This window comes from Trichechus manatus, unplaced genomic scaffold (assembly GCF_000243295.1).
Source record: "Trichechus manatus latirostris isolate Lorelei unplaced genomic scaffold, TriManLat1.0 scaffold00038, whole genome shotgun sequence".
NCBI lineage: Eukaryota > Metazoa > Chordata > Mammalia > Sirenia > Trichechidae > Trichechus > Trichechus manatus.
In genome coordinates, this window is record NW_004443974.1 from 13,134,070 (window position 1) to 13,148,279 (window position 14,210).

The following is a 14,210-nucleotide window of genomic DNA, read 5'->3' on the forward strand; positions in this document are numbered from 1 at the left end:
GCCATTTTTTCTGTCTCTGGTGTTAACAGCTCTCTCTCTCCTGGGTCTAGGAGGTTCTCAGCACAGGGATCTCAGGTCCAAAGGACACGCTCCATTCCTAGCTCTTCTTTCTTGGTAGGGAGGCCCCCTGCGCCACCCTCCCCCAACCCTCGCTTCTGTCTCCTTTTATAAAAGGTGTGACTCAAGAAGTAAGGGCATGACTTGAATAAGGGTGGTGACTAGGGTAAGGGTGGTGACTTGAGTCACACTCTCTAGTAAGGCAGTGACGCAAGATACATGCCACCCTAATCCTGCCTTATTAACATAATGGACAACTCACTCCCAGATGGGACCATAACCACAGGCATAGAGACTAGGATTTACATCACAAAATGGAGGATGTTTACATTAGATTACAAAATGGAGGGTGACTGTATTACATAACTGCCAAACCACTGAAAATTATGGCCCAGCCAAGCTGACACATAACCATCAGTTTCCATACACCTTATTTGCATAGTCCCAATCATTGTGTGGGAGTCACAAAGACTGGCTAGAAGGGCTGTATTAAGTAATTCACTGCACTGAATTTACATACTGCTTAACTGTTTTCTGTAATAGTTTGACCAGTTTCCACTTCAACGAGCAGTTACCATCAGTTGCCTGCGTCGTTGTCTGCGCTGGATGTTATTAAGGAAATCTTTGTCAATCTGTTGGGAATTTTGGCTTATTTTATCGTGTAACTGTTAGGAGAATGGGCTCTGGCGTCAGACCTGTAGACTTCCTTGTTCTGCCGACAAGGAAGTCCCTTTCGGGACTCAAGGATTAAATTAGACCAATTTTTGACACTTCTTGATGCTCCTTATACAGGAGCTTTTTGTACAGGGGCAGAGTCCCTTGCAGACCCGTGGGAGGAGGCGGGGCGGAGCCGAGCCTGACGGCGGCCAATCGTGGGCTGAGATGGTGGTGCCACGACCCTCATGCCCGTGTCTTAAAAGGGCAAAGAAACGGCGCCGGGACACCCACTGGGCGCACGTTTTGCTGCCCTCGTTGTTAGTACTAGCGCTTCTAAGCGTCAGGGAGTGGAATATCCTAAGACATTGTCAGCCTCCCAAACTCCCGTCTGCCCCTATTCTTACGTGGACCCCGCAAGCCAGAGCGGCCACTTTAAGAACCTTGCGAGTCAGACGCCCGAGGTCGCCGCGTTCCCTCAACCCCTCAGGCTGCGTTCCATCGCCTCCCTAGCCTCTGTCCTCCGCCATGCGGGTTCTGCGGACCGGTCTGACCCTGGCGCTGGGCGCGGGGCTAGGAGCAGCCGCAGAGGGCTGGCGGCAGCGGCGGCGGCAGGCAGACGCGCAGGCGGCGCCGCGGCTCCTGGGCCGGCAATAAAAGCTGCCCGTGGCGGCGGCGGCTGAGCTCCCCGCCTTGTCTACGGGTCCGGCGGGCGGCGGCCCGGGCGAGCTGGCCAAGTACGGGCTGCCCGGGCTGGCGCAGCTCAAGAGTCGCGAGTCGTACGTGCTGTGCTACGACCCACGCACCCGCAGCGCCCTTTGGGTGGTCGAGCAGCTGCGGCCGGAGCGGCTCCGCGGCGACGGCGACCGCCGCTCTTGTGACTTCCGTGAGGACGACTCGGTGCACGTGTACCACCGCGCCACCAATGCCGACTATCGCGGGAGCGGCTTCGACCGCGGCCACCTCGCTGCAGCCGCCAACCACCGCTGGAGCCAGAAAGCTATGGATGACACCTTCTACCTGAGCAACGTCGCGCCCCAGGTAGCGCCTGTGCACTGGTTGTGGGATGTGGGGCCAGCCACCTCGCTTCTGAGTCTAGGTTTCCTCATCTGCGGAGTGGGTAGCCGCTGAGCACGCGCTTGGGTCAGGCGCGGCGTGAGGGAGGTTCGGAGTAATGGGGACGCTCGCTGTGCGTGTCCCAGTTCCGAGCGCAGGGTCTGCACTTAGACTAGGGCTTGAACTCACTGCGGGCTCTAGGCTCCCTGAGCTTCAGTCTTCTTGGCTGTAAAATGTAGCGTAGAGGTGCTAACGACAAAATGCATATGAAAGTACTGAGCACATTTTTTGGCCCAGGCAAGCATTCAGTAAATACTAACTATAATGAGGACACTGAAGCTCAGAGAGGTGCAGTGACTAGTAGCTCAGTGTCGCACAGTGGGCCTCAGGAAAAGAACCCAGGCAGTCTGACTGCAGGAGCCTGAGTTTTCAGGCACTGCCCTACCCTGCCTGCTGCACACAATGGGTTGTTGGTACTAGTCAGCCTGCACCCTTGACAAGCTTCCCTACCATTGGCCCCAAGCCCATCAGGACCAGGCACCCCAGTGGATGGAGACTGATGGGGGCTCTGGATGAAGCTGTAGGGGTTGAGCCAATGACCTGACTTTTATGCTTTCTTAGTGGCACAGCCACTTTGTACTGATGTCGGGAGCTAAAGTGATGGGAGTCAGTAGCAGATTGTTTAAAGTTCCCAGCTGGGCTCTGAACGTGGTTCAGATTGGGGGGAAAAAAGGAGAGAGAATTAGGAGAGCTGGCCTTCCCATGAGCCCCTCCAGGGGCCAGGCCTCAGTTTCTCTCTCTGAAAGAAAGTGAGAAAATGTGCTCTTTTCCTTCTTGCAGCTCTTTGAAGAAAGAGTTTTGAGACCTGGGGGTGCTCGTTCTCCTATCCTAGATGGAGTGAGGGTGACTAGCACTCAGGGCTTTGAACCCATTCTTGCTTGGTTCAGTCATGGCTGAAGAAGCAACACCGGAACAGACCCAAATTTTTTAAAATTTGAGTGAACTGTAATGGGAAAAATTATAGGTCAAAACCCTGCTAGAAACTTAAACCCCCCTTTAGAAAACAAGGGCAGTGTATGTGTTGCATACCAACCAAATCTCTTGCCATTGGATTTTGCTATTTTGCGCAGAGTCTGAAATACCAGCACCCCACTCAAAGACGGCAGCCCACAGCACCACTTTGAATGTGTCACTGTCCTCAGTCCTGGCAATAATCCAATCTCATCCATCAGGCTCCTGAAAGGGCTCGCTACTTCTCTTCTGAGTCTCCCATTCCAGGGCTTTGACCTGTAATTTTTCCCATTCCAGTTATAGTTCTGGATCACCCAAATTTTAAAAATTCGAGTCTGTTCCGGTTTAGGTTTGTTGGCCATGACTAAACTGGTTCTAACTAGTTTGAAGCCCAGTTAGCACCCCATCAGCCCTACCCAGGCTCTGTCCTCATGGCCATGTGTGATGGAGTGACTCTCCTTGAACTTCATTTTCTCCTCTTGCTTGCCCCGAGCTAGTCACTCCTGGCTTGGTGCCAGTGCCCCCCAGCTAGACACTCCTGGCTTGGTGCCAGTGCCCACACCCCCAGAGCCTGTGGCAACCCTTGCAAGAGCGGGAGGGAGTCTCTACCCAGGTCCCACTGAGCCCCATCTCTCCTCCCAGGTGCCCCACCTCAACCAGAATGCCTGGAACAACCTAGAGAAGTACAGCCGCAGCTTGACGCTTACCTACCAAAATGTCTATGTCTGCACGGGGCCGCTCTTCCTGCCCAGGTGAGGCTGGAACTGGGGGTCTTGGAATAGCAGGGCCTCACAGTCACCTGCAGGCCTCCTCCTGCCACTCACCCCATTTAGGCTTGACCCAGGCTCTGGGTCAACACTGTCAGGTCACTACTCATCTGGTTTCTTGACAGGTGTGCCTGTCTCCCTGCCTCAGCAACCCCCCCCCCCATCCACAGCCAGAGACCTTTTAGGTACCCACCTGTACCTCTCTCCTCTCTGCAAGGGTACCCTTGCTCCTGTCTCATCCAGCACCTCTTGCCACACCCACCCCAATCCTAATCTCCCAGATAGAAATCTTGCAGCTCCCTGAATGCACCATGCTCTCTTGCTTTCAGCCTCTCTTCTTGGAGCACCCTTTTCCCAATTTGAACACAGATCTGCCTGACCAAGAGCCTTCATTCTTGTCCCTTTGCAGCCCTGCCTCCCAGGTGGGACTGAGCTCTCTGTACACTCAGTGATTTTCCTGGCCCCCTGAAGACAGGGATGAGGCAATAGGTTGTGGCTAAGCAGCTGGCTCTGGAGTCCACAGGTCCTATCACCTAGCCCCTAAGCAAGTGACTTGTGAGACTCAACATTCTCTTCTGTAAAATGAGGACAATACCTGTTACCTACCTCAGGGTTATTGAGGGCGCTCAGTGGGATGGTAGATAGCACCTGCTTAATCCAGGGCCTGACCCACCGTCGGGGCTCAGCACTAGCTGAGGCATTGGTAAGTGTTAATTAGCAAGTGCCTTCTATGGTCTACTGAGATGGAGGGGACTCTGCTGAGAAGCCCAGATGCCATTCATCCAGTGTTCTGGGAACCTACTAAACACCAGGTCCCATGCTGGGTACTGGAAATTCAATCATCACTGTCCTTGCCATATTTGGGTGTTCACCCTCCGTAGAGAGAGACAGTTATCAGATGTCACATTGGGATGAATGTGAGTGTTCACAAGGTCTGATTCTTATAGCAGTATTTATTGTCTCCCACTCTGTCTGACCCAGGGCTGAGCACGAGAAAACAGAGGTTAAGAGTCAGTCTGAGAGAGGGTTCCCAGCCTTGAGGGGGAGCTAGGTAGGACACAGAAGCCTCGCACTGACACAAAGGTTGAGACTGGGTCACGGAAGGCTTCCTGGAGGTGGTGGCCTTGGGTCCGACCAGGCCCCAGCCCTCCTGGGAGCCCTGAAAGGACATGTGTGCCTGGGTCTGCCCACAGGACGGAGGCTGATGGGAAGTCCTACGTGAAGTACCAGGTAATTGGCAAGAACCATGTGGCGGTGCCCACACACTTCTTCAAGGTGCTGATCCTGGAGGCAGCTGGTGGGCAAATCGAGCTCCGTTCCTACATGATGCCCAATGTACCTGTAGATGAGGCAATCCCACTGGAGCGCTTCCTGGTGCCCATTGAGAGCATCGAGCGGGCCTCAGGGCTGCTCTTTGTGCCAAACATTTTGGCGCGGGCAGGCAGCCTCAAGGCCATCACTGCTGGCAGCAAGTGAGGGCGGTGGCCCAGTGAGACTGGGGGTTTATGGGGCTGGGTCACATTAAACGTCGTTATTTTTAGAGACAAGTCTTGGCTGCATCTGTTCCAGGTGACCCATAGGAACCCCTGGCTTCACTGCGGCTTCTCTGATGTCTTGACAGAAACTTCAGCTGGGCCGGGCACCCGCCTGGGTGAGGCTGGGCTGCAGGGCAGCCAGGGAGATGAGGATGGCTTCCTGGAAGAGAGAGTGCAATGGATTGGGGCCTGGAATGCTTGGCCAAGGCTGACTGGGTCCTCCAGTTCCTGGCCTATCTTCAGTGCCTGACTGCCCAGGATTTAGCTCCTGGGGGCCTGCTGTCCTCAGAAGGGCTATGTGGAGATTAATGACAGGCCTGAGTGCTGCCACTTGGCCACTGCATGCCCTGCCAGGAAGGGCCCCACCATCTCTGTTTCTTAGCCTTCTCTGCAAAATGGGGATGACAGTAATAACATCCACCTCCCAAGGTCACCTGCCCTCCCCAACATGATGGGCAGGAAGTTCTTAGCCCTCAGTGTAAGTGCTGGGAGGGTGGGAGCTGGAATTTCTGTTGGGAGGGTATGGCTGGCAGACTCATAGCACCTGGTCTGGGCAGGGCCCTCCAGGCCAGGTAGACTGGAGCTATCTGTCCTGTTGAGTCCCCACTCCTTTGAGACTGATAGACGCAATGGAGCCTCCACTAGTCAAGCGCCCACAAGCACAGCATTCTGTGCTGACCTCAGAGCAGGTTCACAGGTTCCGAGGATGCCCAGGAATAAGGCTCTCAGAGGTGCATACTGCTTCCCTGTACAGAGGCATGGAGGCCATGGAAGAGAGCTCCCTGGCCCACTGTCACACACCGAGAAGTGGCAGAGCTGGGGTCAGTGAGGGACACTGAGCATCCAGCTAAGGGAACTGAGGCTCAGACCAGGGACAGGCAGGGTTTCCTGGATCACCAGCCAGGGAGCACAGGGCTGGCACTAAGACCTAGGACTCTTGACTCCCAGCTGCACTGGCATCCTGTCCCCACCCCAAGTCTGCTGTGGTGAGAGGCAGTGAGGAGAGCATCTCCAGAGGAGGCTGGCTCAGGACAGCTTTGGGTAGGGAAGGCTACAGGAGATAGTTACAACTCCCTTTAGAAAGATCCCAAGGTGTTCCATCTGCTGGGACGCTGGCCCCACTGCAGGTAGCTGAACCTTGGGAACAGCCTGGGACTGGAGGTGGGGGAGGAGGTAGGCTTACCTCAGTGCGGATGGTACGGCTGCCCTGGTTGGGGCAGGTGTTGACGTACAGGTCGAAGAGGACACTGGGTTCAGCCACCTCCAGGTTAGGGTCAGCATCCACTCCAGCTTCTAGTCCCTGAAGGCCCCCAAATACCACGAGGGCATGCCTGGCACCCATGGGTAGGGGAGGGATCAGCGACTCTTTATTAAGACCCCACTGAACACAGTCCCCAGAGCTCTCAGCCCCCCACACACAGTAGGGACCCAGTCTGTACAACTTTGCCCCCATGAGGCAGGTTCCCAGCTCCAGTCCTTACCCTCCCCCAAGGCCGTGCCCACCTGAAGCTGGGGAGCTGGGCAGAGGCCACATCTGAGCCTCGTTCTGACGTCCCAATAGTCAGGTCATACCCGTCCTTGAAGGGGGCCTCAGCAAACACAGCACCTGGGGGTGGGGTCAGCTCAGCAGGGGTCCTGCTCCCTACCAGCCACAGTCTCTCAGCTGTGAGTGTATACTGATAAGGGAGGGATAGAGAAGGGGACTCAAGTAAGGGAGCCACCTCCACGCCCTCCACTGTTCGTGGGAAGCCAGGGCTATCTCTGCATAGAGACTGGGCAGGGTAGAGACCAAGCCTGTGCTAGGCTGGGGAAAAAAGCAGAGGGTGCGGGTGGGAAGGTGCTCTGAGAGCCTATAGTGGATCTGGCCCTACTGTCCCCATTCCCAACCTCACAGCAGACATTACTAATTAATCATGCAACTTTCGTCAGGAATCCTTAAGAGCACTCAAGCAGTGCACTGGAGTACCCTCCCCGGCCATGCAGACACGAAGACCAGGTCCAGAAATGGAAAGGCACTTGCCTAAGGACAAGTTGGTAGGATGAGGACCCCAGTCTGACTTTAGGATCAAGCAAGGCTCTCTGCTGCCTCCCAGAGGGATAGATAAGATAGTCACAGGAGAAAACTTGGTCCTTACTGAGGCAGGAGGCCAGCCGGACAGTGTAGCCCCAGTAGAGACCAGCTTTGGTACGAGGGTCCTGTGAGGACACAACTTTTCCACGGTAGGTCTTGCTTTCTGGAAGGGAAGCAGAGCATCTGTGAAGACTGGGGAAGGGGGCAGCAAGGTGGAAGGAGGTGGCTCTGAACCCTCAGGCTGGCCAGGCCACCGCAGGGGCTAGGGAAGCTTCCAGATACCCGAGAGCTGCTTCTGGTTCAGTCGCACGGTCACTCGCAGTCCAGGCTCCAAGTTCTTGTCAATCTTCACCTCCTGGGAGAGAAGCTTGAAGAAATGGGTGCTGTCCCCCCCCCAGGACTAGCAGGGTCTCTCTCAGATGCCAGGGGATCTGGGGGGCTAGTAAGGGACCCTGTGTCCCCTTTCTCTGGCACCTGGGCCAGGCCTGCCCACAGGAGACTCAACCACAGACGCTGATCAAAAATGAACACCTCCTACGAAGGGCCTGGCATAGGAGGAAGTAAGTATTTCATGAATAGATGAAATCCCAGTTTCTACATTTTGGTGGCTCTGCCATTCACTAACTTTAGAAATCTGAGCAGGTCATTTAACCTCCCTGAGCCTCAGCTCCCTCATCTGTCAAACAGAAAACATAAACAAAAGCTATTACACTGCACAGCTCCTGGCGTGAAGTAAGTGCTTAATACATGGCAGCTGTTACAAATAGTAATAACTGATGTTTATGTGTTTTCCCCAATTTTGCATTTATCACCTGTTTTAGGCACTCTCTTCCACTTTGGAGAGCTTCTCATGCTTTTCCCTACTGTGTCTGTTCCATTCTGCTTTACTTTTAGCTGGTTATTCCTGGTCTGTTTATTTGTGAGGAGGGGGTTCCACACATTTAAATGTTTTTGCCTCTGACCCAAGGAGACTTGAGAGCAAATTGCTGGAAAATTAATGCTTCCAATCCCTGGCTTAGTTCTTCATCACAATGGAGCAACTCCGGAATGATTTTGATTTTTTTTTTTTGTCTTTTTTTTTAGCACGGAGACTGTCTTGTTTCGGTTTTTTAAAAAGCAGTAAACTCGTTCTCTGTTTCATCATATTAAGCCCTGTTTTTAGCACTTCCCTGGCCCACATCTGCATTAATGGGGGCTTCACAGGCAGATACCTGGGTCCAGGGCTCCCCACCCACATGCCCTGCCTCCCCTGCATAACCAGGTGTGTCCAGGAGGGCATCCTAAGCAGGTGGCAGGCCCACCTTCTCATTCCTACCTTCTTCATACCACAGTTGACAAAGGAGCCGTGGCCTGGCCGGGTGGGCCGATCTAGCACGATGCCCTCTCGGAAGTCAGATTCCTCATCTTGCCGCATGTGGTGAGGGCTATCCAAGGGGTTTAGCAGCCCTGTGGGTGGGGAGGGTCCAGAAGGAGTCTGGGAGAGGTTAAAGAACACGGGGGTATGGCAGGGGACCCTGGTTCAAGTAACAACACTGCCAAAGACCTGCTGTTTGACATTGGGCACAGGCCTCACCTCCCTGGGCCTGTTTTCTCAACCGTACAATGGGTGGGTAGGACAGGATGATTTCTTAGTGTCTGGGGTGGGGATGATCCACGGGAAATGGGGGTAAGGCCCACCAAGCCTTACCTGCAAACTGTAGATCCTGGTGCTTGGGGAAGAATGCCTTTCTCAGGTACCTAGTAAAGAATGCCAGTCTCAAGAGGTTACCAGGGGAGGCACCTTGACCACTCCTCACTCACGCTCGGGAAGTCCGCCCTCTATCCCCCTTACTGTGGACACTCCAGGTACTGCAGGATGCGGGCCAGCTGTACACATGCCTGCCCCTTCTTGCCGACTCCCATGAATTCCCCCTCCACAGTCCTAAAGAGAAAAAGAGATCTGCTGTGTTTCCAGCCTCCTTCAAGAGCTCCTCCCATCTAGTCTGATCCTCTGCAGTCAGTGCCTCGCCTAGCAACCCTACTCACTTGTGATTACAATGAGGGCATTGGGGGTGGGGGCAAGGTAAAGTCCCTCCCTTCTCTCTGAGTCCTGGTGCCCTATGGGTGGCCCCTTACTTGGTGTCTTGGCCCTCTTCATCAAACACCACAATCTCATCCACACAGAAGATGGCGCAGGCTCTGGCAATCTGGCCTGCCAGGTAGGTGCGAAGCTCAGGTGACTGGGCGTTGTCCAGGATGGAGCCTGGCAGGGCCACGCTCAGGGTGTAAGGCCGCCCTGGGAAGCGGATGGGTGTTTATGGTAAGCCTGAGAGGACAGGGCCCCATATCCCCTCGTGCCTTCTGCCCCCAAGGCACAAAGTTAGAGAATTTTCCAATTGGGAAGAATTTTGAGATCAGCAAAATAGATCCAATTTCCCTCTCTGGCCTCAGTCTCCCCAGGATGAAAAGGGACTCTGCTCTCCAGGGCTCCTAGCAGCATGGCAGACCACACTGGGCAAGGCCAAGGAGTGGTTAGAAGCATTGGCCTGACTTCACATCCTGGTTCTGCCCCTTACTGCCTCAGTTCTCCAGCTTTAATGGGATATGAAAGCTATTATCTTTTAAATCATTAACAGGTGGTAAGGACTAACAAAAGGAGTTCTCGTGGTGCAACAGTTAAGCTCTCAGCTGCTAACTGAAAGGTTGACAGTTTGAACCCACCCTGCGGCTCCACAGGAGAAAGACCTGGCAATCTGCTTTTGTAAAAGATTACAGCCTAGAAAACCCTATGGGACAGTTCTACTCTGTCACATGGGGTCGCTGAGTTGAAAATCACCTCAATGGCACCTAACATCATCATCAAATGAGCCTTTTATGTGTGAAATTGACCCGGTAACGCTAGGAAGTAGGTACTGTTTTTATCCCCATTTACAGGTGAGAACCTGTGGCTCAGAGGGGTGAAATACATGGCCCAAGGTCACACAAAAGGTGGGACAGCTGAGATACAGCTTCTGGGTCCAGTGGGACCACCACACTATCTCCCTCCCAAGGTTGTCAGGAGGGAGCTGTGAACACCCATAAAGGACTTCCATTGGTGTCTGGCATAGATGATGTGCCCAGTGGCTGTCCCCACTGTTATTATCACTGGTAACCACCAGGCTCTACAAGAGTCAGATGGGGCTCCCTAACCCTCCAGAGTTTCGGGTCTGGCAGAGGAGAGATGACACAATTTGTTAGGTTAGATTTAGGCGTACTGATGTGGAAGAACATCCAGGACATAGTGTGGGATGAGAAAAACCAGGATCCAGAAGAGCATGGATAAAATTTTTTGGTCTCATTTTTGTAAAATTATACATCTTTCTACATGGGCGTAAGTGGGCACAATGTCCGGACAAAATTTCACCACAATGTTCAGGGGCATTTTTCCTGCTTTATAGTTTTCAGTACTGTTTTGGGGGTTTTGTTTTGAGCATGTATTGTTTATAATGAGAAAACAAAGGGAGGCATTTTTATTTACGAATATTGAAATACAGCACACAGTAAGTGCTCAATAAAACAGTAAAAATTAACTACCATTATGATCATAAGGTTCTGAAGTTATAAAGGTATGAAATTGATGCTTACCCTCCAAAAGCTTGAAATCTGCCTAACTAGGAAGTTAGGACTCAATTTGCTGTGTGACCTGGGGCAATTCCCTCCCTTTCTCTGGGCCTCCGTTTCTCCACCAGTATGTTTGGGCCCACTAGTCTAGAGGTCCTTCCAGATACAACATAATCTGCCCTGCCCACAGGACAGACACTGTGGGCCAAAGCCTGGCTCACCCTGGTCCTCCCTCTGCAGAGCTGCCGCCTCCTCCTCCTGGCGCTTTGCCTGTTCCTCCTGTGCCCGCTGCCGTTCAAGTTTCTTCATCAGCCTGAGGTCTTTCCACTTCTTTTTCTCCTCTTTTTCTGGATAAGAGAATATCCTTATTGGTGGAGGAGGCAGGACTAGAAGGGGTTGAGGGGGCAGCCCCTCTGAGGAGGGTCGGCCCTGGCTCTGTAGTGCTGCTGAGTGTGCAGACAGGAGGGGGCGAGGGAACCTCCCCAGGGCGCCTGGCCCCTTTCTCTCCATTTTGGTGGCTGTGGGACCAAGAGAGGACAAAGCTGGTGGCTTTCGCCAAGGCTCAGGTGTGCACTGCTAGTGTGGTCTGGGGGAAGGAGCACAGAACGCCCCCCCTCCCAACCCCACACTTACTCTTTTTTTTCCATTTCCGCCACTCAATCCTTTGGCCATGTTCACTCTGGAGTAGGAGTAGGAGTAGGAAGGAGATTAGGAGTGTGAGGCTGAATGGTCCCACCTAGAAGGGGGTTCCACCTGCAGCTCCACTGCCCTCTGTCTAAATGGGGGTAGTGAAGCAGTCAGGGAGCCCCCCCACACACTGCTGGCTCCAAGACGTCAGGAGAGCAGGCCCGCTGTACCTCTAGTGCCTGGGACCAGGCCTGGAACGTAGTACACATTCATTAAAATTGCTGAATGAGCTCCCACTGGGCAGAAAAGGAAACACGCTCAGGGGACGGAACCTGCCCACAGTTGTCCTGGGAGTCAGGACAGGAAAGAGAGATAAGCCACGAAAGGGCCTGTCGCTTGTGACTGTGAGCAGGGTTCTGCCTCCTGAATCCAGGCTTCCACCACGGGCCACCAGACGATGTGCCGGCGTTCCCAGATCCGACCCGGATCCCGATCTCTGGTTATCATCCCGGTTGCGACGCGCGCATCCATTAGCATGCGACCCCGTCGGGGCTTCCCGCCTCGATTCAGCCAGAAGCAGGGAGCGGGTAGTCTGGCCCCGCCAAAGGGCCCTGCGCGGTTCGTTCTCACTCCCTCTCCCCAGCGCGGGAAGTGGGGGGGTTCCCACCTCCAGGCACCTACCAGGCCACAGGGCCGCTTCCCCGCGCACTCCGCCATGTTCCCCTGCACATTGCAGGCCACACCCTTGCCAATCAACCTCACCTCTTCCGGCCACTTAGTGTCCAATCGGAGCGCCACTGGCGCGCGGGGGCGTGACTTTGGCTCCCTGCGCCGGGCAGCTGCACGTGGGCGTGGACCACGACTGGCCTGGGCGGGTGGGTAACTCCTGTGGCCTAGATGAGCAGCGTGTTGTCTCGGGTGCTGTCCTGGTCCCCTAGACGACTCAATTCGCCCTCCAGCTCCGGAAGAGCGTGACACTCAGATCACACCAGAGTAAGAGTATGATTCAGAGCTAGAAAGTACCTTAGAGATAACTTTATCTAGTTCTTTTATAGGTTTATTGATCTGGTTTCTTTTAAATTAAAAAATTTAAGAGTCACCATTCATTTATTCACTTAACATATTTCTTGAGCAGCAGCTATTTTGAGCCATTCACTCCATATATAGGTCCCTGGGTGGCGCAAACGGTTTGCGCTGGCTAAGTGAAAAGGATGGCAGTTCCAACCCATCTGGTGGCACCATAGAAGAAAGGTCTGGAAATCTGCTTCCATAAAGATTATAGCCAAGAAAATCCTGTGGAGCTTAGTTCTACTCTGTAACACATGAGGTTGCGATAAGTTGGAATTGACTCCGTGACAAGGGGTTTTGTTTGACACTCCCGGTGCTAATAGCCAGGGACACAGTGGTAAACCAGAGCATATACTGACTGATCCCGGAACTTACAACCTAGTAGAAGAGAGAGAATAATCAAATAACCACTCACATAAATACAAACCCACCTTAAACTTTTCAAATTAAAATAAATTTAATATCAACCAATATTTCAATATAAAAGTCTAATATGCCAAATTCTCATAAACATTTCAAACACTTTAAATAACATAATCCGTGCTGATCATAATGATTTCAAAACTCCTTTTTTTTTTTTACCCCCAAGCCTTCCTTTTGAGATCTCTCATTAAAGGTAAAAGCCTTAAGTCTAAAGATTTGGACTCTAACCATTTAACTAACATTGTAATTGCTAATTCTGATTCTCCAGTTCTATACTGATGTTGTGAGGTCTTACGTGCATGCCTTGCCATGATTACCTTGCAATAAACTAAACAAGTTTATGCGTGTCACACTTGAGTATATCTCTATTAATTTTCTTTCTTTTTATTATTGTGCTTTAGGTGAAAGTTTACAGAACAAATTAGTTTCTCATTAACAATTAATACAAAATTTTTTTGGGACATTGGTTGCCAACCCTGTGATGTGTCAACACTCTCCCCTCTTCACCCCAGGTTCCCTGTTTCCATTTGTCCAGTTTTCCTGTCCCTTCCTATCTTGTCTTTGCTTTTGGGATGGTGTGCCCATGTAGTCTCCTATACATGACTGAACTACGAGGCACATTCCTCGTGTGTGTTATTGTTGGCCCTATAGACCTGTCTAATCTTTGGCTGAAGGGTGAACCTCAGGAGTGACTTCAGTACTGAGTGAAAAGTGTCCTGGGGCCATACTCTTGGAGTTTCTCCAGTCTGTCAGACTAGCAAGTCTGGTCTTTTTTTTTTTTTTTTGTGAATTTGAATTATGTTCTACATTTTTCTCCAGCTCTGTCTGGGGCCTTCTATTGTGATCCCTGTCAGAGCAGTCAGTGGTGGTAGCTAGGCACCATCTAGTTGTTCTGGGCTCAGTCTGGTGGAGGTTGTGATAGTTATGGTCCATTAGTCCTTTGGACTAATATTTCCCTTCTTTTTTTTTTTTTCCCATTCTCCTTTGCTCCAGCTGGGATGGGACCAGTAGATGTATCTTAGATGGCCACTCACAGGCTTTTAAGACCCAGACACTACTCACCACAGTCGGATGTAGAACATTTTCTTTATAAACTATGTATACCAACTTAGCTAGATGTCCCCAGAGACCATGGTCCCCAGCCCTCAGCCCAGTAATTCTGTCCCTCAGGGAATTTGGATGTGTCGATTTTTACCAACGTCTGAAGTCTGAAATTGATCAAACATGCAATCAAGATGCACTGATAATTACTGGTAATTGGAATGTGAAAGTTGGAAACAAAGAAGGATCTGTAGCTGAAAAATATGGCCTTGGTGGTAGAAATGACAGTGGAGAGCACATGACAGAATTTTTTTTTTTTTT

The 14,210-nt window shown here is 52.2% G+C and overlaps 2 protein-coding genes across 2 annotated transcripts; one reads left to right on the top strand and one right to left on the bottom strand.

Moving 5' to 3' along the window:
* Positions 1-1,172: 1,172 nt before the first annotated feature.
* Positions 1,173-5,154, top strand: ENDOG (endonuclease G). Its single transcript, XM_004375734.3, is given in 3 exon segments — positions 1,173-1,752; positions 3,421-3,530; positions 4,739-5,154. Coding segments are annotated over 3 exon segments (906 nt in total). The 5' UTR covers positions 1,173-1,239; the 3' UTR covers positions 5,022-5,154.
* SPOUT1 (SPOUT domain containing methyltransferase 1) lies at positions 5,049-12,429 on the bottom strand. The gene is made up of 12 exons (XM_023730780.1): positions 12,039-12,429; positions 11,364-11,409; positions 10,952-11,077; positions 9,267-9,426; positions 8,983-9,072; positions 8,839-8,888; positions 8,467-8,597; positions 7,434-7,506; positions 7,216-7,314; positions 6,584-6,686; positions 6,264-6,411; positions 5,049-5,240 (listed from the first exon to the last, which is right to left on the bottom strand). Exons 1-12 carry the CDS (start codon positions 12,072-12,074, stop codon positions 5,172-5,174), a joined length of 1,131 nt encoding a protein of 376 aa, XP_023586548.1. The 5' UTR covers positions 12,075-12,429; the 3' UTR covers positions 5,049-5,171.
* Between the last annotated feature and the right edge of the window lie 1,781 nt (positions 12,430-14,210).